The following is a 24,018-nucleotide window of genomic DNA, read 5'->3' as shown; positions in this document are numbered from 1 at the left end:
ATTGAGGGGTAGGGGGGTGGGTGGGCTGTTTGGGGGAGCTTTCTGAGAAATAACGTTCAGGAGAGTTGGATAGATCGCATTTATTACGAATAGTTTTCCAAGTGTACCCATAATATTAATGCAATACACTTGACCTCTGCCTTTGCTGTGCTTTGCAGGCTTAAACTTAGCAAGACAATAATCATCACTCAGTATTCAAAACTCCTACTTGTGTTCCATACACTAATGTAACAACAGTAATTGTGGGGGAAACTTCTGAAGCAATTGAAACAGGACTCAGAGAGACACGAGGAGAGCTGGAGCTTTGATGGCAAACACTGATGGTTTATTTGGAGCTTCGGCCGGAGAATTCACAAGACATGTGCTGCGCCACGAGTTGACCACAGGTTGAGATGCCAAACCAATTCTGAAGAACTCTACCCCAGACCCATGTATTTAGCTAGTTCTGAGAGAAAAATCAACATTGTGCATAACAAGATAGAACCATAACACCTCTATCAGCTGACGCCAACAGGCAGGAACATAGAACCATAACACCTCTATCAGCTGACGCCAACAGGCAGGAACATGGAGACAGAGCACTGAGAGCACAGCAGCCAAGGATGCAGGTGCCTGTGCTCAGTCAGGACAGTATGAACTGATACACTGGGTCAAAGTTATGGGCCTTGGAAAATATTTCCCCAACAGTAATAAATACATGTTTTTAACAAAGCATTGAAAAGGAGATAATGTGTCTCTTTGCATATCAAACCCAGAGCTAAAGTGTGCTGCAATGTTCTTAAAAAGGATTATGAGCCAGTGCAGGATTTAGAGGAAACGCAGTGATTAGAGCTGCCTCAGTACAGCTGGGACTGGATCAGTTAAAGGGTCAGTACACCCGACTCTGAACAGAGATTGGATTCAAGACTTCTACCTCAACCCTAATGCCATCAGTGCAGGTGACATAAAAGAAAACTCATATTCAACATTTTCATTAATTTCCTGTCCCTACACTTTTCATTTTGTTTTCTTTTCATTTGGCATTCTCACCCTGGTCTTATGTTCATTCTATGTCCATTTATTTTATGAAAGTTGCTATACAGATAAAGTTAATTATATTTATTTTTTCCATGGCTAATAAAAGAACACATTTGAATAGAAAGAGGAAGAGAAAGGAATAACCAATATTGCACTTACAAAATATTTAAATGTAAAAGGACAGTCATATATAAATATGTTCTGTAGTTAGCTCTTATTTGTTGTGATGCTATGTCTGTCATGATCTGTTTATTTTCATAGTCAGTCCAGTTTCCGTTTTTTTCTTGAAATAAAGGTATTTTTGGTTAAACCTTGTATCTGTTCCTGCATTTGGGTCCTGCCTGCTTCACTCACCCTGACAGAATGCCTTAGTTCAAGGCTAAAACATTAACATAAAGAGCTGAACTCTCTTCCCAGTGAACACAGTCAATAACAAACAAGAATCTCACAAAGACAGACAGAAAAAGCAGAACCTAAATGCACACAGGACTAATGAAACAAACAAGACACAGGTGAGGAGGGAGGAGAAAACACAGGGGCACAAGGTGAACACAATCAGGTAATCAGGTAGGAGGGAACAGGTAGGAGGGAACACACAGACACGAAGCAACAGGCAAGACGGGGGGTGAACACTTTTCAAAAATAAAACAGGAAACCAAAGACAGATCTTGACATGACAAAACACAACACAGACAGATCGTGACAGCAGAGGTGGGAAGTATTGGAGTACAAATCAGTGGCGTAACAAGGCTGTGATTGGCCCCGGTGCAAATATTGTTTTGGGGCCCTTTAAAAAGGTTTAAAAAAAGGTATAAACAACATGTATAGCCTTGATGTCCTGAAATAGCTGAATAATGTAATAGTTGAATGGTTTCTGCAGCTGAAAATAGGCTGAAGGAGTTACATATCAGATGTAAGTAGTAGTGAATGAATTTGTATTAAGAAGAGAAAAGAAAGTAAAAAGGCTTGGGAAAGCAGCAGAATATTTTGACTGCAAACCTTTTGACTAAAACCATACGTCACCAATAATGTATAAAATATGTGGAACCTGTTGAAGTCAGTATGAAGTCTCCATCAGACAGAAAAGAATAGGCTGAGACAGTCTGTTAAAGTCCAGTCTGTCAGTGTTTGTTTCTGTTCCTGAGCACCTACTCATAACACCCAATCATAACACCTGTGTGTGTGTCCAGAGATCAAAGGTTTCCATGGTGTCTGTTCTGATTAGATGATGTCACTCAGGTGTGTGTGGCTCCAATCTGCCCAGCAACACCATGACAACCAACTGCAGCACTGAGTCCCATAAGAATGCATTGAGGAGTATATCTGACAATTTTGCCACCTGTTCAAAAACTATGGCTCCTATAAAACAATTACCAGACCGTGAGCATCAGGGAACCCCAGCGAGCTGCAGGACTCATCTGAAGAAGACACAAGGTTCGAGCTGGGGTCTGACACTGAATGCTCTCTGGAGTCCAGCATTTCTTTGAGTTCCTCTGACCCTTCATCTGAAAGTGGAGAGGACACTAAGGGTCCGGCCCACCATCCACCACCACGGGGGGCTTTCTTCTCACAATCTGTGAGGACACCCTGGTTTTCCCCAGCTCCTGGGAGAACGACCTCCGTTCTTCTCTGTCCCCTCACTGTGGACCGGACCCTCAGTGTCCTCTCCACTTTCAGATGAAGGGTCAGAGGAACTCAAAGAAATGCTGGACTCCAGAGAGCATTCAGTGTCAGACCCCAGCTCGAACCTTGTGTCTTCTTCAGATGAGTCCTGCAGCTCGCTGGCAGAAGAAGGCTGCAAGATTATTTCTGAAGTCTCTTCTGCACTGAAAAGCTTCTTCATTTGAGTTCCTTCTCTTTGCTCCAGGTCTTTCTCCTTCTCTGCTCACTAATGAAATAAGCCCTTGGTCAAACTGCATGTTTATCTTTGGCAGCCAGGTGCATAAACACACTAACATTTGTTTTTTGTTTTTGAGTAATCAAGCAGCTCTTCAAAAACACATCAAACACATCCCTCAAAAGATGGCCTTTTGTTCCCATGAAATGATCTGTGCATGCTTACAGATTCTCACACACACACGGAGAGGGAGGAGAGGTGTGTGCTGGTTGTGCACAGGCCTAAAAAAATGTTGTTCTATCACCTGAGAGCACCAGGTCACATGCTGCAGGACCTGCTAGTCTGCTGCTGGAAATGACACACACACACACACACGCACATATACACACGCACACGCACACGCACACGCACACGCACACACATATACATATACATACACACACACACACACACACACACCACTCTCGGGGCCCCCTGGTAGTCACACGGCTCCATAATATAACTGGCAAAAATGTAAGAATTTAATGCATCGGCCTACAGTGGGAAAATGGTTTAATCTGTTGGAATAGAGTAGAAATATCAAATATCACTACTTTTCTTCTAAATGAAATGCTGACATTACAAAATGCATGGTTTTATACTGCAATGGCAGTGAGATCAACAAATGTGGTCTGAATGGAAGTCAATGAGGCATTTTTGAGATAAATGAAATAATGAAAATAATGAAACAGGCATTTAAAGGGTTAAAATCGAAACCGAAAATGGTAGTTTTGAGTACGTTAGAAGTTGTTTATGTGATTCATGAAAAAAAAGTAGAAAAAGATATTGATGTATGATGATTTAATAGAAGTTATTATGGGCGTGTACATTTTTGCCACGAAGGTGTCCAGAGGTAGTATCTGATACTACGTAAAAAATAATAATGCAGTCAAATCAATTTTGTTGCTAATCTTTGACACATCCCAGACTCTAGTAACCACCAAAGTTCCATCCCTCTACTAATTATTATATTGAAAGAAATTCATTTTTTGTGTTTTTTTGTAATAAATAATGAAATAATTCAAATAATTAAACAGGCATTTAAAGGGTTAAAATCCAGAAAGGTATTGAATGTTTGCTAGTTCTGAGTATGTTATAAGTTGGTTATGTGATTCATGAAACAAAAAGTAGAAAGAAATATTGATATATGATGATTTAATAGAAGTTATTATGGGCGTGTACATTTTTGCCACGAAGGTGTCCAGAGGTAGTATCTGACACTACGTACAAAATAATAATGCAGTGAAATCAATTTTGTTGCTAATCTTTGACACATCCAAGACTCTAATAACCACCAAAGTTCCATCCCTCTACTAATTATTATATTGAAAAATAATTATGTTTTGTGTTTTTTCGTAAGAAAAAATGAAATAATTCAAATAATTAAACAGGCATTTAAAGGGTTAAAATCCTGCCAATGATTGAATGTTTGGTAGTTTTGAATACGTTAGAAGTTGTATATGTGATTCATGAAAAAAAAAGTAGAAAAAGATATTAATGTATGATGATTTAATAGCAGTTATTATGGGCGTGTACATTTTTGCCACGAAGGTGTCCAGAGGTAGTATCTGATACTACGTAAAAAATAATAATGCAGTCAAATCAATTTTGTTGCTAATCTTTGACACATCCAAGACTCTAATAACCACCAAAGTTCCATCCCTCTACTAATTATTATATTGAAAAAAATTCATTTTTTGTGTTTTTTGTCATAAATAATGAAATAATTCAAATAATTAAACAGGCATTTAAAGGGTTAAAATCCAGAAAATTATTGAATGTTTGGTAGTTTTGAGTACGTTATAAGTTGTTTAAGTGATTCATGAAAAAAAAAGTAGAAAGAAATGTTGATGTATGATGATTTAGTAGCAGTTATTATGGGCGTGTACATTTTTGCCACGAAGGGGTCGAAAGGTTGAAAATTCGAGGAGGGCACAAGGGTTAAGTGAATGTGTGTCAGTCTGAATTGACGCTGTTTGGCATCACAACGCTGTTATGAAAGTTTCTCTGGTATAACATGGGTGATGTTAGCATAGCAACCGAAGCTAAACTGACTACTTGCTAAGCCGTTTTCTACAGGCACATTTTACCGGCGTATTTTTCATTATGATTCTACTTGTGATAGTCGGACATGACAACCTGTACAGCCCATGTATTGATTCCATCCGATAGCTGCTATAATAACAAACAAAACGTCTGCCTGCTCTCCACACAACACAGTCTCACGGCATTTCGTGTTATAGTCACGAAATTAATCTATTGATTCGTGTTCACCAACACGATTTCGCCATTTTTTTCGTGTCACACAGAACGATTTTAAAAGCAATGTAAATAATAACAAATTAGAAGGAAAAAGACATTTAAAAAAATACAGATTTAAGTATTCTGACACAGAACGATTTTAGAAGCAATGTATTTATATTGGTAGTATGTTTCGTGCCTGCACCAAATAATAACAAATTAGAAGGAAAAAAAGATGACATAAAATACAGATTTCAGTATTCTGAGGCTCTGAGCCCCATTTCTTTTCCTCACTGACGGCAAAAAAAACTCAGACATTATACAATTTAAAATAAAAGGGATAGGGTTAGGCTTAGGGTAAGATATTGAGTAAGAACATGTTTTTATGAACCACACAGCTTCTGGTCTTCCAAGACTCGACCGGACAAAAAGACGTGTTGCAGGCACGAAACATACTACCAATAGAAATACATTGCATTTAAAATCGTTCTATGTGACACGAAAAAAAGGTGAAAATCGTGTTGGTGAACACGAATCAATAGATTAAATTAATTTCGTGACTAATAACACGAAATGCTGTGAGACTGGGTTGCTCCACAATGATCAATAACAGCGAACGGATGGTCAAAGTAAGGTACAAATAAACAGAATCACACGAAGCCTGGTTAGTGTTGCCTGACTTTATAAAGTGTGTTTTTTTTTATAAGTGTGTGGTTGCCTTCTAGTCACTTTGCTCAGCGCTACTGCTTGTAGGCAGGCATGACGAGACTCTTCAGTCGACCCATGTTCAGGGGAGGTGGGTTTAGTTTCCTGCACGCCTCGACGTAAGAGACGTAAGAGACGTAAGCGACGGCGCGTCATAGCTCCGAAGCTCTTGCCTCTAGACCGACAATTTTTTGGAGCTGGAAGTGAACCGCATTCCGGAGCTATGACGCGGCGCCGCTGCGGTGTGAACAGGAAAAGCGCCGGTGTGAAAGGGGCATCTGTGATGATGTCACGCACTCTAAAATCTAAAACAGCCTGTACATTTACCAAAACTTAAACGTTGATAAGTCAAAAACCGTAAAAGATGTCAAAAATCTGATACCTTAAAAAGTTGAAGGTTTCCCATCGATTCCTGAACAGGCTGAATAGTTTGATATTTGAATGGTTTCTGTAGCTGAAAGTAAGCTGAAGTTATGGAGAGCCAAAGTATGGTTGAAATAATAATAATAAGGGGAAGAATAAAGATTTGAAGTACTACAGTGGAATGCTGTGGCACAGCATTCGCACTAATTACATTCAAAGGAGCAATTAAAGCGAGTGGAGCCAGTTTGAACAAATTATCTTTTAGGCTTGATTGAAAATAACACATTGTCTGACATTATCATATATGTTATATCATTACTGTTATATCATTGCTTACTATTCGTGGTTATCAAGTAGGCTATCAGACACTTAAACAACAGAGACGGTTTTAAGAAATAGGACTATACTGACAAATGACATCTTATTTGTCTGTTCTAGGAAGAAGGAACATAACAGAGTGGGACTACACTTAAAAACTGAAGTTTGTTCCAATACGAAGATTGTGTCCTTAAAACGAGCCACCTCGCAATATTATGCACATTATTTATTCAGCCGTTTGCTGTTTAATCTGATGGGAAATATATCATTCAAAAGAGAGAAAAAAGCTTAGAAAACTAGGCGAACGCTCAATACAGGCGATGACGTCACCTTTGCGCGTCCCCGCGAACAGGGCTTCAATAGTTACGCCACTGGTACAAATACTTTGTTACTGTACTTAAGTACATTTTTCTGGTATCAGTACTTTACTCCACTACTTATTTTTCTGACGACTTTTTACTTTTACTTCTTACAACACAAATACCTGTACTTTCTACTTCTTACATTTTGAACACAAATACCTGTACGTTCTACTTCTTACATTTTCAAAACAGGCTGGTTCCTTTAGTTTGAATGTGTGTTTGGTGGCGTGATCATTATTATTTAGAGTCATCGCGTGCCTATTGATTTGAACACGATCCGTGTATCCATCATTTCCTGGTCTTCTCTAAAGAAGAGGGACCAATGAAAACGTTGTCATGTTGCCGTTGTTCAGCATGGAAACATTCATTGGCTAACAATGACATTATTGTTCTATTAATATAAAGGGAGGTCAGGTACTCTTTAAAACAGCTGGTAGTTATGGGTACTTTTTACTTAAGTACATTTCAAAGCACATACTTCTTTACTTTTACTTGAGTAAAGAAGTTTAGTCAGTACTTCTACTTTTACCAGAGTATTTTTAAACACGAGTATCTGTACTTCTACTTGAGTAAAGGATGTGTGTACTTTTGCAATCTCTGTCGGTTCGTCGTCGTTTTATGGTGGTTTGGTTGTTGGTGTCCTGCTCTGGATTTCCCTGAGGCTGTACTACGAAGCCGGATTTTCGCTTAGCGAGCTAACTTCAGGGAAAACTCTGGGTTTCCGGTCCTACGACGCTGGTTCTCTTCTTACCGGGCTAGATCTCCATGGCAACTTATGCTGAACGGCTAACCTGGTTAGGTTCCAGGATAAGAGATCAACTCAGTGAAAGCACCGCCTGCTGACCAATCAGAGCTCCGTGTGCGGAGTTTAAAGCTATCAAGTCATATTACAGGATAAAGGAAATACAGAAAAACTTCCGTTGCAGGAAAGACGGCCGGCAAAAATGAACTGACTGTGTGAACGTGAAAATGAATAGAATATCCCCTCCCATCTTCAGAGCAATCTGACTATTATAACATTAGCATTAAGAAAGCTTACTTAAATATCTGCCACAACATAAGTAACTGGATCAAAGTAACATTACGTACAGTCCGCGGCACTGTGAGTGCAGACGTCGATGTGTCCCATTATCATTCATATCATATCACATCATAAATAATGTATCATATATTTCCTTATCTGAGTCAGCTTCTTGAGCCGTATCTGGCCGTGCAACACTTACAGTGTCACATACTGTATGCAGATGTATTATTTTAACCCTCCTATTGTCTTCGTTTTCCCCCCCTTACTTTGGTGTTCTATTACATTAACACAAAAACCATTAACCCTTTCAAACTGTACATATTGTATCAGACTAGTATACATGAAAAACTGCACTAAATATACAAAGAATAGACACTGAACATGTATTGCATGTGCCAGGTTTGATCCATGGGGGGGATGGGCACATAAGAGCGGGAAATGTATCAAATTGTTCTGTGTGCGTTTGTGTGTGCCAGGTGTGATTCACATGGGGGGATGGGCACATCTAGAGTGTGTGTGTGTGTGTGTGTATGTGTATGTATGTGTATGTGTGTGTGTGTGTGTGTGTGTGTGTGTGTGTGTGTGTGTGTGTGTGTGTGTGTGTGTGTGTGTGTGTGTGTGTGCGTGCGTGCGTGCGTGCGTGCGTGCGTGCGTGCGTGCGTGCGTGCGTGCGTGCGTGCGTGCGTGCGTGCGTGCGTGCGTGCGTGCGTGCGTGCGTGCGTGCGTGCGTGCGTGCGTGCGTGCGTGCGTGCGTGCGTGCGTGCGTGTTTTATCTGAACCGGATGGTTACTAATTCCTTTTCTTTATGGCGGTCATTTTTGACCGGGAACATCATGGGTGTTACAAAGTTGACTAAATCATCCAAAATTCAATGAAAGTGGTGGTCAGCAATTTCATATGTTCAAATGTCTACTGTGAAGGAGCCTTAATGCAATCGAATGTAAAACAAAAAAGTTATGATCGATGAAAGTAGTAAATCGCTCAGATTTGACCCGAAGACAACAGGAGGGTTAAGCAACACATTAAGTTGACGAAACACTCAAGTCAAATGTAATTAAAGTCAGATCCACTCGTGTCTTAGACGGGGCAGTGATATCATAAACCTGTTAATGTACGCATTCAAACACTTTTTCTTTTACCACCTTGCAGGTGCAACTATGTGGCTTTTATCCTGGATAAAGTGTTTAAGTCATGGATGTTTAAAGTTGAACTTCTTCATATTTGTCTAATATTAAAGTTCACTTTTCATTCAGGAAGTATGACGCTGCGCCGTCAATACGCTTCTCCATGTTTGTGATAGATCATAAATCTATCGATAAGATCATAAATCTATCGATAAGATTTATGATTAGAAAATTATAAAAGTAGGGTAGACATGTGGATATTATCTGGCTGAACAAAACGTGATCTGTCTCTTCAATTTGTGTCAACCACAGACCTTATTTCGAGCTATTTTCCAAAATCCTATGGAGAAATTGCATTGGTTTTTGTTGAAGGAATCGGAAGTGGTAAAATGATAACTTACTTCCGGGTTTTAGGACGCGTCACTGTGGCACTCTATAGAGGACTGCGTCGGGTAGTTTTTAATCATACGAAGCCAGATTAAATTAAAGAACTACTTCTCCAACCTTATACCTTTCTCCAGAGTGCCATGGTTCATTGTTTATTAATGTGGTTCAGCGGCATTACCGACCACTGCAGTACTGCTCGTCCACCGGAGTTTAGTCTCCCGTTAAATCACGGCATCGGCCGCTGTAAAGTATTCACTGTCTGACTGTCACACAAGCAGCTGATACATATCCCCAATTCCCCATGAGTGAATGTGTTTCAGTCTGAATTGACGCTGTTTGGCATCACAACGGTGTTATGAAGGTTTCTCTGGCATTCTACAGGTGATGTTAGCATAGCAACCGAAGCTAATCTTGACTACTTGTTCCTATCATATTGTGGCATAAGCCGTTTTCTACAGGCACATTTTACCGGCGTAGTTTTTGTTATGATTTTACTTGTGATGGCCACATGCAGCCCATGTATTGATTCCATCCGATAGCTGCAATAATACAAAACAACAGGAAAACGTCTGCCTCTTCACAATGATCAATAACAGTGAACGGATGGTCATTAAAGTAAGGTAAAATAAACAGAATCACACTAAGCCTGGTTCGTGTTGCCTGACTTTATATAAGTGGTTTTTTATAAGTGTGTGGTCGCGTTCTAGTCCCTTTGCTCAGCGCTACTGCTTGTTACAACTTGTATTCGCTGTACTCGCCATGAACTGTTATTGCTCAGGTTAATCTCGACGTATTTGGTTCTTAGATCTTGCCGGGTTGCCGAGTGGGGCCATAGAATAGACCAGACTCCAGCAAAGGTCAATGTGTCTAGAGTGCGCCATCTAGTGGGATCAACTGAAAAGTCGGGTATTGCAGGAAAAAGGCAAAATGAATGCGGTCTTTACTATTATTTGGACAATTTTCTACCAATATTCGGCGGGCCGGATTAAAAAGCCCAACGGGCCGTATATGGCCCGCGAGCCTTAGTTTGTCCATGCCTGGGGTAGGGTGTGGGGGGTGGTTTGGGATTGGGCCAGAGAAACCCTGGCTTGAGTTACCGAGTTGATAACCAGCGTCGTTGGACCGCTTAGCGAGAGCGCGTTTGTTTTGGATTAGGTAAACCGGGTAACTAAAACATATCCAGGGTCTGTTGAACTGGCTTCGTAGTACAGGCCTCTGGTCTGCCCTCCTGTGTTCCCGGTTTGTTTTTGTTTTGTTTGTTACTTTCCCTTTTGTTCCCCCTTGCCTGCTCCGTAGTTTTTTGTGTGTTGAACCAGCTTTTTATTTAATAAAAGCTCACCTTATTTACATCCCCTGACCAGCCTCCCTGTTTGTACTGCTTTTAGGTCCGCATACAAACCGTGACAATGTCATGATCGCCAGCTGGAGGTTGTTGTATTTATTCACCACTATATCACTTTCATGGTGTGTTTCTGTTCTCACTGCCTGTACGTACCTTCTGCATTGCAGAGGAAAGCATGTCGGTGCCTTTGTGGATGGGGACCTGCACCGAACCTAGGAATCGCACCAGGAACTTCTCTATCGAGCTATCCTTCGCAGCTATGGGAACAAAATAATAATAATAACATCAACTTAAATAATGACAAGCTGATTGTGTCAGGAAATAAGCAGTGAGTGGAAAGTGAGAAAAGAAAATCATGTTGATTAAACAGTTGAAAATAAACTGGTGTTATACTCATTCTTCCCACAACAGGTTGAAGTGCACCACTACCTAACATTTTTAAGAAGGGTTCAAAGTATTCATGTTTTCTTCAAGCTGAGTATTAATTTCTCCATACACTGTAAACACAAGGAATATACAGTATATTTTATGTTAGCTAGTTTTGTTACTTTACATGTATTACAATCAGCTGGCAATGTATTTGAACCATCACTAATGTGCCAACATACTGTACACTGAACATTTTGATCAGACTTTAATAGAACACTAGATGTTTTTTTCTCACTTGTCTCTCTGCTATTCAGTTTTTGTATTATAGATTTCTGTTGCAATGGACCTTGGATAGTGTCTGTGGGCAGCCTGACGGCGTAGAAGGCAGGGAAGATGCCGGTAGCCCCGGTCCTCATGTTGTAGCCCTGACACCACAGGTCCTCAGACTGCTTCAGCAGCAGCACTGGGTCATCCGTCTCTAGGTACAGCTCATCTGAATGACGAGGGACAAACCTAAAGAAAGGAAAGAGATTATACAGAATTCAGTCTCCGTGTTGATTTGGACATGTCACAGTTAGTTTGTATATGAGTATAAGTTTTGACCTGTAGGCAGCTCTGTGGCTCTGTTGTCTCTCCACTCCATCCAAAACACAGGAGAACACACCAAAGGAGCCAGCACCTGAGTGATACAGCAGCCATGTTACATTCATAACAGCTTACTTGGGAATGGAGAGCACAATTTGGCCACCGTGACTACGTTTTTAGCTTTATGTGTAGGACACCTTCACTGAGGCTGAGTACACCTTCACCTTTTTCATATTAATGATATCCTCATTTTTTTATGGATTTGAAGACATTACAATCGTATACATATTCAAAACAGAGTAACTCAATTGTCAAAAATGGCCATCAAATATTTGTTTGAATGTTTCATTTTCTCCAACATACTGTAGTGATATATTTTCATCATTAGTTATTTAGCACAGAAAAGTATTATTCCACCTAATCTTTATTATTCTATTCTTCTTCTTTTTGTTATTGCTTTCTGGAGCTAGGCAAAACAGATTATCAGTAAACATATGTTAGGGCCGGTCACGTGATGCATTCAGAGTTAGAGGTACGTTTTTTGCCGTGCTCCAGCCTCAAGGGCCGATTATTTCATTTTCTTCCCGATTGAACCACAAGAAAGTGATTAATTTATTTTCGGGAACATGTCCAAAGCTGATGGAAACAGTCATTTGCGAGATTTGGCTTAGGAGGGGACTTCCTTTGGTGGATCCAAACCATATATCATTCACCTTCAGCTGTAGTCATAACTAATGGACGGCGCTCTGAACCTTTTCCTGTGGCTAGGGGCGTACCTCAGGGGTGCCCACTAAGCCCTCTTCTCTTTGCTTTAGCGTTGGAACCATTAGTTGAAAGTATTCGTATACACACTGATATAAGGTGAGTGATAATGGGGAACGTGCAACATAAAATGGCCTTATACGTGGACGATATCTTGCTATTTTTGTCGTGCCCCAAGCTGTCGATTTCTACTACGATGACAGTCTTTAGTGAGTTCAGTGCCATATTTGGCTACAAGATCAATTATAGTAAATCTGAATCTATGCCGTTAGGGACCATGAGTAACACAGATGTCCTGGTCAGTTTCTGTTGATGGGTCGGATCAGTCTCATTAAGATGAGTGTCCTCCCCCGTCACTTATATCCATTAAAGATGCCCCCTCTTTACTTGACCAATACATTTTATCTTGACTTAGAAAAATAAATCACTTTCTGAATTTATTTTGCATGGCAAAAAACCCAGACAGAGGCTTAATATACTACAGCAACCTACAGATAGGGACGGCCTTACTATGCCTAATTTGATATTTACAACTGGGCCTGCCATGCATCCTACGTCTGGTCATGGCTATGTGCATATCTCAAAAAGGAGACTTGTATTGATTCCTGGGCGTGTCCCCCACAATCACTTTTAGGCCTGAGGCCTGTACTACGAAGCTGGATTTTCGCTTAGCCGGCTAAATTCAGGGAAATCTCGGGCTTTCCGGTCCTACGACGCTGGTTCTCTTTTTAGCGGGCTAGATTTCCATGGTAACTTATGCTGAGCGGCAAACCTGCTCCGGAGCAGGTTAGGTGGCAGGCTAAGAGATCAACTCAGTGAAAGCACCGCCTGCTGACCAATCAGAGCTCCGTGTGCGGAGTTTAAAGCGATCAATTCATATTACAGGATAGAGGAAATACAGAAAAACTGCCGTTGCAGGAAAGACGGCCGTGAAAATTAATAGAATATCCCCTCCCATCTTCAGAGCAATCTGACTATTATAATATTAGCGTTAAGAAAGCTTACTTAAATATCTGCCACGACATAAGTAACCGGATCAGAGTAACATTACGTACAGTCCGCGGCACTGTGAGTGCATATCATATCACACCATAATGTACAGTATCATATATTTCCTTATTTGAGTCAGCTTCTTGAGCCGTATCTGGCCGTGCAACACTCACAGTGTCACATACTGTATGCAGAAGTATTATTTTAAGCAACACATTAAGTTGACGAAACACTCGAGTCAAATGTAATTAAAGTCAGATCGTGTCTTAGACGGGGCAGTGATTTCATAAACCTGTTAATGTACGCATTCAAACGCTTTTTCTTTTACCAGCTGTATTCACCTTGCAGGTGCAGCTATGTGGCTTTTATCCTGGATAAAGTGTTTAAGTCATGGATGTTTAAAGTTTAACTTCTTCATATTTGACTAATATTAAAGTTCACTTTTCATTCAGGAAGTATGACGCTGCGCTGTCAGTACGCTTGTCCATGTTTGTGATTGGTCGAATGCTCCAAATATCTCCCCTTTCATGTGAACGCGCACCTAACTAGATAGGACACGGCTGGCTTGAGCGATCCACTTGATAACCAGCGTCGTAGTACAGCTTAGCCAGAGCGCGTATGTTTTGGATTGGGCCAACCGGCTAACTCAAACATATCCAGGTTAGGTTGAACCAGCTTCGTAGTACAGGCCTCTGGTCACTTGTGATAAAAACAAGATTAATTCAGATGTAAAATGCAATCTTATTAGATTGTCTTATCTTAGTGGAGGGACAGGGGTATTCACGTAATTGGTGACTTATTCAAGGATGATTTTTTTCTTATCTTTCCGGCAGCTACAAGACACATTCGATATCCCGCAACAGCATTTCTTTGGATATCTGTAAATAAGGCATTTTGTTACTTCACTGACTGCGTCTTTTTCTCTTAACCTCCCTTGCAATGAAGTTCATCTTAGAGCGCCAAAATGGAAAGCATGTTATCAGGCAGGCATCTATAAACTTAATCAGAACCACGTTTATATGTAACAGACTGAGGGAAACCCAGTATACAATTCTTCACAGACGGCATTTTATTCCTGTCACCTTACATAAAATAGACCGTTCCATTTCCCCTTTATTTATTAAGTGCCATTCTAACCAGGGGACATATTTCCACTGCTTAGAAGGCCAAATAACCTCAACTATGGGAGACACATGATATGATTCGGCTTCTGTTGACTGATTACCCTGGATTCACATATTGCAGACTGAAAATAATATCCCTCTTAGTTCTATATGTTTGATTGATATTCCAGCTTGATCTGTATGTATATGTGTATGTATATATATATATATATATATATAATATATATGTTATTTATCTCATCTGAGGCCTGTACTACGAAGCCGGATTTTCGCTTAGCCGGCTAACTTCAGGGAAAACTCGGGCTTTCCGGTCCTACGACGCTGGTTCTCTTTTTACCGGGCTAGATCTCCATGGTAACTTATGCTGAGCGGCTAACCTCCTCAGGAGGAGGTTAGGTTGCAGGCTAAGAGATCAACTCAGTGAAAGCACCGCCTGCTGACCAATCAGAGCTCCGTGTGCGGAGTTTAAAGCTATCAAGTCATATTACAGGATAGAGGAAATACAGAAAAACTGCCGTTGCAGGAAAGACGGCCGGCAAAAATCAACTGACTGTGTGAACGTGAAAATTAATAGAATATCCCCTCCCATCTTCAGAGCAATCTGACTAGTATAACATTAGCGTTAAGAAAGCTTACTTAAATATCTGCCACAACATAAGTAACCGGATCAGAGTAACATTACGTACAGTCCACGGCACTGTGAGTGCAGACGTCGATGTGTCCCATTATCATTCATATCATATCACATCATAATGTATCATATATTTCCTTATCTGAGTCAGCTTCTTGAGCCGTATCTGGCCGTGCAACACTCACAGTGTCACATACTGTATGTAGAAGTATTATTTTAAGCAACACATTAAGTTGACGAAACACTCGAGTCAAATGTAATTAAAGTCAGATCCACTCGTGTCTTAGACGGGGCAGTGATATCATAAACCTCTTAATGTACGCATTCAAACACTTTTTCTTTTACCAGCTGTATTCACCTTGCAGGTGCAGCTATGTGGCTTTTATCCTGGATAAAGTGTTTAAGTCATGGATGTTTAAAGTTTAACTTCTTCATATTTGACTAATATTAAAGGTCACTTTTCATTCAGGAAGTATGACGCTGCGCTGTCAGTACGCTTGTCCATGTTTGAGATTGGTCGAATGCTCCAAATACCACCCCTTTCATGTGAACGCGCACCTAACTAGATAGGACACGGCTGGCTTCAGCGATCCACTTGATAACCAGCGTCGTAGTACAGCTTAGCCAGAGCGCGTATGTTTTGGATTGGGCCAACCGGCTAACTCCAACATATCCAGGTTAGGTTGAACCAGCTTCGTAGTACAGGCCTCTGGTCTATCTGTATTATTGTGATTATGTTGATGAGGATTATTATTAATATCATTCAATTGTTGTCAAATTGTGGATGTGCTGTGTGGCCATCAGTGGTGGGGTGTGGGGGTGTTGTACATTGTTCTGTGTGTTGTGTTAAAATGTCTAAAATAAAATAAAAAGACTACTTAAAAAAACACATGTTAGGATTGTGTATGTGACAAACAAAATCCTAACATAAACAAACAACAACATTCAAATGGCAAGCAGCATGCATGTGTTCAGGTTGTTGTAAACAAAAAATACACTTAAATCAACATAGTTCTTATAACAATGTGTAAAATGTTTACTCCTCCTATAACCGATACTGCAGCTTCCATATATACTTATATTATACCACTTGTGAAGAATGAGTTCAGGCAAAGGCAAAGCAAACAAAACTAACATTTAGGACCTCAAATGAGCAGCATATACAACAGGCGCATCAACAGGCAAACACACATATAGAGGTGATCAATAAAGGGATCTTTATGAATATATATTTCTAAATGATTTTTCGTTTAAATCAAACCCTTGGACTATAAACATACCAGTGGCGCTGTGTTGAGAGCTGCTGTTGGGAAACAGGTTGAGGAACTTTTGACTTCTGGAAGGGACGGCCCTCTCTCCATTAGACTCCTCTTCCTCTGAAGTTGTTGTGGAGGTTACCTTGGACTGCTTGCAGGTCCTTGCCACAACTTCCCTTCTCCTTTTGACCTCCTCCTCCCTCCGCCTTTTCAAATCCTCTTCCCTCCTCTTCTTGGAGACTTCTTCCTCCTTTCTTCTCTTTTCTTCCTCTTTCCTCCTCTCTTGGAGTAGAAAACAAGTAAGAGTTACACTCTTTGCAGCAAGAAACAACAACCAAGGAACTGTGCAAAAAGATGGGGTCGAAATGATTTCAGATATTCTGTCCTGAAGCTACACCTGCAAAATCATCTTGTACAAAGTGTGGTCCTCCGCACATGTAGCAGTGTGTAGTGTGTGTGTAGTGTGTGTGTAGTGTGTGTGTAGTGTGTGTGTAGTAGCAGTTTTGTTCAACAGGCCTCAGTATAGGTCCTCTTGGTCTTTTTTGTATTGATCGCCTAATCCATGAGACGATTAGTCCTTCAATTATATTCAAATCACAAACCGGCATTGCGCAGTTTTACTCTGATGCCAACCCTTGCCAAACCATAAGCTGTTTGTCCAGTAAGTGAGAACGCTTCCTAAAAATCTCAATCCTAACAACAAAGATACAATTCCCTGAGAATAGTTATGTTTCTCTGAATCAATATTGGACATGAAATAAGTTTTCCACATGAGGACATATAACAACGTAGCACCTAGTTTTAGGCTGAGGTCGTCCACTAATTGGAATATTGGTGGTTCGTTCCCTGGCCCCTGCAGTTTACATGTCTGTGACCTTGGGCCAGATGCTAAAACACAAATGTCCTATGTGTGGAGCGTTTACATTATATCATTTAGCTGAAGCTTTTGTCCAAAGTGACTTCCAATAAGTGTAAAAACTATAAAGATTCAAACTCCGAACAAGTGCAGATGTATTCACTTCAGGCAAGATCATACCATAGTAAGTGCTGGTGAATCAGTTACAAGGCCTAAATTAACTCAAAAAGCGCTTAATGTTTTTTCTTTTTCTTTATGTTTATCCTTCCTGGGGTGCTGCCTCTGCATATGGTCAAATGCAGACATGTGTTGTTACACAAGATGTCTTATAACCTAACAGGAACATTGATCATGAATTTAGCTGAGTAGCCTACATTCATGCTCCCAAAGAGATGGGACCCTTTCATTTGAAAAACATACCGATGAACTTTACAGTGATACTGCTTTGTGACACAAATGATGTCAGCCATGTTAAGAATGAAGCTGCATCATTACCTTGCTTTGTTGCTTCTTCTATCCTCTTCCTCTCCTCCTCATACTCTGGGTCTTCCTCCTCATTGGCTGACTGATAGACCGTCTCTGAATCGCTGTCGTCTTTGTGCTCATGGTAACCATGCAAGCAGTCCTTGAGGCTGACCAGCTCCAACTGAGCATGTTCATCGACCACCAGAGTGTATTTGACAGAGTCATAATTTAACCCTGCTGCAGATTCACTCTTTGGTACAGTCTGAGCAGCCGCACCATCTCCCTGAGGGACCTCAGTGTTATTGTCATCTTTTCCTCCCTGTGCGTCCACCTCTGACTTGGTACAGTCCATCTCAGTTTTTTCGTCACAGTGGATTACACCATTCTGGACGTTTGCACAGGGAGTTGAAACTCCCTCCCCATCTTCTTCGCTGATGACAGGGTTGGTTCGATTGGATAGAGAAGGATGCAGGGGCCCTGGTGGGGGGCCTTCTGTGTCTGAGCTAAGGGACATTCTGTTTGAGCCCCCCTCACTGCTGGATCTAGAGAGGATAGGGGGGTTGTCTTGGGTCCTGTCATGGTTTTGGCCTAAGAACACAAAATATGGACAGTAGTTAGTTATATGAGGAGTAACAGAGTCATTTGAAAACTATGAACAGTTTGGGAATAAAATGTGGGCAAAGTTATTTGTGAACCACTTCACTTAAAGGTGGGGTAGGTAAGTTTGAGAAACCGTCTCGAGATCGCTATAATTTGAAAATACACAACCGGAGAAAATCTGCCACTTCCTTATAGAGCCCCTCCTCCAACACACACGAACGCGCACATGACCAATGAGGGCACGAGATAAGTTTGTGCACAGATGGAAGGCTGACAGGCAGGTAGGCCATCCAGTTATTTTAGCCGGGCCGGCTAAAATGATTGGTCGTGCTTTTTACAGTACTACGGCTTCCACAGATGACATTTTTTTCATGGATTTTTTGTCAAAGCACTTAAGATATTCATTGCTATCGGGATGTTAAGAGCATTCCATGGAATATAACAAAAAGTGTATCTCGAGCCGGTTTCTCAAACTTACCTACCCTACCTTTAAGTTTTCTTACCTCAAAAGGAATACTCCACCCATAAAATTACCATTTGTATATCAAATACTCGAAGCAAGGTAACTTGAATCTTGAAGGACACTAAAACTTCCAAACAACTCAGTAAAATCCGAGTTTCATCTTCTCAGGTGTATACTTACCAAAAAACATGCAGTTCTTCTTAAACCTTTTAATGCTCAAAGAACTTAACAGTTCTGGCACATATGTAGCTCACCTGCTCATGAGTGATAGTGTTCATACAGAGGTGTTCAATTTACTCAGTTTTAGAGCATTGTTTTAGTTTTCAGGCTAACAATCAAACTCGTTTTCAGTAGAAGGTTGCCAAAAAACACAGGGTTTGAGACACGCTGTTGAAGAGTCTGAAGATGAAAGGAGGATTATATTGGACTTGTGCCATGGTTCTGTGTCAACTGGAGGTGCTGCTGCTCCTCACAGAGAGAAGAGGGAAGAGGCTGTGGGAATTACTTTACATTGTGGATAAGGGTGGATAGCCCCCATTGTTCTGTGTGTCAAAATGAAAGACAGCCCACACACCTATCAATCATCAAACCGTGGGGTCTTATTTCATTACGTGTTGATTTCTATCAACACGTAATGTTGTATCGATGTATATAGAGATGTACTACAACAAAAGTATTCTCCGTCGGGACTTCCTGCAACAACACCACGCCGTTATCGTGATTCTGATTGGCCAGAAGACATTATCAAAGATGTTTTATTGAGAAGACGATCACTACGTGACAAAAGTTTTCAAAACTGTTTCTAGTCTTCGGTATTTCCAGACAAGTGGCTGCTGAAATCAATCTTACTAACTGCTGTCTGTGCAATTTACTCCACGCGAGTTGGCGGACTTCATTTTGCTTACTTTAAGGCGAGACACCCCAGGTGAATAGGGTAATTTCTTTAACTTAAAGATATCAGCTAGAAATTTCTCCAGTTAATTACTTACAATAAGGCAATTGTTTTTTGTATTACAAGTTTTCTGAAATAGCATGTTTAAATATGCAAATGAGCCATTATCTCATTAAATATGCGCATATTTTAACACATTTCAGGAATCGAAATCTGAACTTTGGATAAAGCCAGGTTCAAAATTGTTGTTTCATTTTGTAGTCATAATATTATCAGAAGGGATTTTGGATATCTCTTTTTATCACTCCATAAATCAGAAAATACTGTCAACAGCCCTAAAATATCAATCTTCGCCATGTTTTTAGGTATACAATGTTATATAATTCAGGCTATGAATGATATATGAACAAACCCTTCTGTAAAAGCCTTCATAATATTGATAGGAATATAACTGGAAGGTTTGGTGTATCTACGTGCTACTGAAGTGGACATTTCGGACTCAGAGTAGGAGAAAAAACTCATTTTGAGAAAACGACCTTTAAAGATTGCAGGGTGACGCTAGCTAAACCCTCCTGTTATCTGGATGACAGCTTGCGCCTTGACGCACTCCGTGAAGGTATTTCATGTTCGGGGTCATTTGTTTTTTGTATAACCTTGCTTTGTGCAAGTGACAATTGTTGTCGTCTTCTCTGTGAACGTTTTTTTCGCCGTTCTTTTGCCATTTTGAGATTTACATTTCTAGCGGAAAGCTAACCCAGGAAGTGTTTTAGCACACCACGTGACGCATCTGAACGAATCACGTTGTCAGAAATTGACACCAGCCAATGAGATTTCGTTTCTTGGTTTAAGACCCCTTTGTACTTTCACGATTGGTTTCTGATACAAAGGAAATGACCATATTTGGATCCGATGAGATTGTGCAGGAGAGACACAGCTTTCCAACGATACCTCTGATTACATGGTGCAGCGGTCGCGGTAATTTATATTACGTTAGAATGCTAACTTTTGGTGAATTTAGGAGAAATCTACAGACGCAAATAGACAAACTATAGTAAAATAAACACTTCAATGTGTATTTTGTACGTTTTCCTTCCAAAAGCCTGAAAGAAAACATGTTATAGAATCAAAATAGCACAAAATCTCAAAATTGACCACTGCTTAAAAAACGATGTTTTTGCCTGCCGTGTCTCGCCTTAACATCATTTTTCATGGTGGGGCTAAGGTGGGGCTAAGCCATTTCTTGGTATGGCTGTAGCCTACCCCAGCCATACCCTGGCGCCGCCACTGGGTGTTACGTGTGCTCACATTTTTGTTTTGGGGCAGGGTTGGGGGGCCCATGAGCTCTAAGTGCCCAGGGGCCCCTGGAGGTATTAATCCGGCCTTGGTAAATAGGCATTTTTTAAATCTGACTATAATAACTTTTTTGGTCAATATTTAAATGTTGAGTTTTTAGCTTGTTCTGTGGGTGCTCATTTAAAAAAAGGCTGAGGTAATTTGATTTAAAACATCAGGAGGAACTGTGAGTTTTCAGAAGACTGAATCTAATGACCTTCAAGTCATATACATTTCTATTTACTAGACATGTAGTAGTACCAAGAGGAAGATGCTGAGCGATCTAGGTGGCCCCCTGACCCTTTCATTGGCACACAATTCTGAAACTCCTCCACTATTAACTATTAACCCTTTAACTATTCTGTCACCTTCCCTTTAGGGGAGCTGTCTTGTCTTGGAATTACTATTATCATCCCTACAGTTGCCCTTTAACAAAAGTATTCACTGTAGACCACAAAAACACGTCCTCTTTCTATTTCTATGTCCTCTTTCTTTTCTTAAGGCTACACATATGGATCTTTTATTTCAGAAAACTTCTACAAAGGACTGTGAAATGTTTTCTTTCCTTGTAGTTGGCAATACAATTGAACACAAATGGAGAATAATGTTTTTAATTATAATTCATATTTACTCTGAACACTGGTCGTTTTTCCAGTGTTTACCTAGATTGTATTAAGGATGCAAATACATGAGTTTTGCCAAAGGGGTGTGTGGTGGGTGTAATCTTCATTCACTGGAACATTTTGACTTTACTGTACTTAACTGTTCTCATTATATGGAATTACTAATAAAATGATCCTGAAAACGGACATGCTGCTACTATGGGCTACATGTTTAATTGTTAGGTCAAATAAAGCCATAAAACAGGAGAACTGCTGGCATATGCATTTAGCAATCACACCTGAAGAACACACGGTGGTTATCTTTGATAACACTTTTTTGATCCCACCTTTCCAAATAATCAATCTTAAAAGGCACTGAAAATAAATACAGGGCAAGGAAACAAAATACAGACCCCCCCCCCCCCCCTACTGTAATTCAGTCTACCTTTCTTTCTTTCTAAAAGTTACATCCCCCCCATCGTGCTATAGAACGGGTTCAGTACCTTGGTCTTGGGTCTTTTCCTGGTTTCTTGGTGCTACAGGCGTGCGAGGGACCACCATGGCTGCACACACTTCCTGGGTGGACAGTATATTATTTGGCTTGGCCCCCACTCCTCTGTTAACCCCTTTAGCTCCGACCTTTCCTCTCCCATCAGCCCCCCGGCTTTTCAGACCATTTGCTTCTCTGGGCCTCTGATGTCCATTCCTCTCTTTGTCCTTCCCCTTGGACTCCTCACACAGTCTTCCTCCTTTCCTTTCTCCCTTCTCTGCTGTCCCTCCATCCTTCCCTCTCCCGTCCCCCTGGCTCCTCTCTCTCATGGCCGGCGCTCCTCTTCCTCCTCTCCTCTGACTCCTCTGTGTGCTGGGGGCCTGTGTGTGCGGGGCCCATGACGCCTGTCTATCGCGCAGGCGAGCAGACCTGTCTGTGGGGGGGGCCGCAGCCTGAGGGTTAGCCCTGCTGTTGGCTCCATTAGCTGCGGGGGGCTTTGGGGCCGGGCGCCGCGTGCTGTTCCGAACTTTGTCCTCTGCTTTGGGCTGGATATCCGCTGGTGTAAGATCCCCTTAAGAAGCACAAGTATGGCATTATGTATGAGGCAACCAGATGAACGCACACTGGATTATCAAAGTGGCCTAGCACTTCATCCTGGATAAACAGGAGTTACAGGAAAAACAACAAAATACAAATATTTTTAAAACATTTCACTTTATTCTAGAGCATTTGTTGTCCCTCTTGTATAGCGGAGGTGGAAGAAGTGTACTTTTGTACTTTAGTCAAAGTAGAAGTAGCGGAGAGCAGGAATACTCGTATACTGCAGGGTAGCTTGTGAATTTACTCCAGGCTGATTTAAGTGTTGATTATATTTCACATCATTAATCCAAATCTGTAAAGTAACTAAAGGGATTATATACATGTAGTGGAGTAAAAGTACACCATTTACCTCTGAATTTCAGTGGTAGAAGTACAAATAGCAAAAAATGTAAATACTTATATAAAGTAAAAGTTACTCAAGATTGTATAGTACTTAGTTACATCACTGCTGCACTATACTGTGTGGACATCACTTGAATGTGCAGCTAGTAGCAGTAGGGCTAATCTAAATGACTTGATATACTGCTGGGACCTTATCCTATAGCAAAATGTATTTTTTGGTTGATTTATAAAAACAATAATAATTAATTGTATTTTTATAGCGCTATTCCCATGTGTTCAAAGATGCTAACCATTTATGAGTTTTTATATTAAGAATCACAATCTGCAAATTACGTTATGGCAAGTGAAGTACAAGTCCATCAAAATTGAAGTAGAGTATCAGCAGAGAGCAAGTCTCAGAACTACTGTTTCATGGTCATTATTATCATTATTATTATTACCATCATCATTATTATTGTTGTTATTATAATTATGATTATTCACAGGTTTATATATTTAACAGGTTCATAATTGTATTTTGGTTTTCTAAATTCTGAAATTGTTCCTCTGAATATACCTGTATTCAAGCCCACTGTGCTCTGATTGGCTTGGAAGAAAAATATGTCGTTTTCTCAAGTTCTGGGTAGAAATAGTCAGATGGGGGCGGTTTAATCTCATGATGTGACATAGGAAGGGAAGCCACATTTCAAAGGCAGAGGCAGCCCACAACATCTGACTGTCTGATTGCACAGTTGTAGGTTGGTAGCCCACATGAATGGGCACAAACACTGAAAGTGATTCTTTTGTAAAAATCTCCTTTGGTTTTGTTATTTAATTTTTTTTTGTTATCCAAGCTCATTTAGTCACCTTTGATATGTGGGGAGGAGGAGCGAGATGCCTTCCAGCTGTCCTTCTTGCCCA

General features: G+C 40.6%; 1 protein-coding gene across 1 annotated transcript in view; it reads right to left on the bottom strand.

Annotated features, from left to right (window-relative positions):
- The window catches only part of LOC117484444 (C-Jun-amino-terminal kinase-interacting protein 1-like), a 41,821-nt gene that overhangs the window by 4,158 nt on the left and 13,645 nt on the right, over positions 1-24,018 (bottom strand). Inside the window, exons 2-8 of the mRNA XM_034132916.1 lie at positions 23,965-24,018; positions 22,190-22,747; positions 17,828-18,385; positions 16,501-16,758; positions 11,732-11,807; positions 11,475-11,641; positions 10,913-11,016 (exon numbers count right to left, since the gene is read on the bottom strand). The exon at positions 23,965-24,018 is cut by the window's right edge and continues 22 nt beyond it. Of these exons, the coding sequence (XP_033988807.1) occupies positions 10,913-11,016; positions 11,475-11,641; positions 11,732-11,807; positions 16,501-16,758; positions 17,828-18,385; positions 22,190-22,747; positions 23,965-24,018 (1,775 nt within the window). The remainder of the gene's footprint in view (positions 1-10,912; positions 11,017-11,474; positions 11,642-11,731; positions 11,808-16,500; positions 16,759-17,827; positions 18,386-22,189; positions 22,748-23,964) is intronic.

This window comes from Trematomus bernacchii, unplaced genomic scaffold, assembly GCF_902827165.1.
Source record: "Trematomus bernacchii unplaced genomic scaffold, fTreBer1.1, whole genome shotgun sequence".
In the NCBI taxonomy this organism is placed as follows: domain Eukaryota; kingdom Metazoa; phylum Chordata; class Actinopteri; order Perciformes; family Nototheniidae; genus Trematomus; species Trematomus bernacchii.
This window is presented reverse-complemented; position numbering and strand designations above follow the sequence as displayed.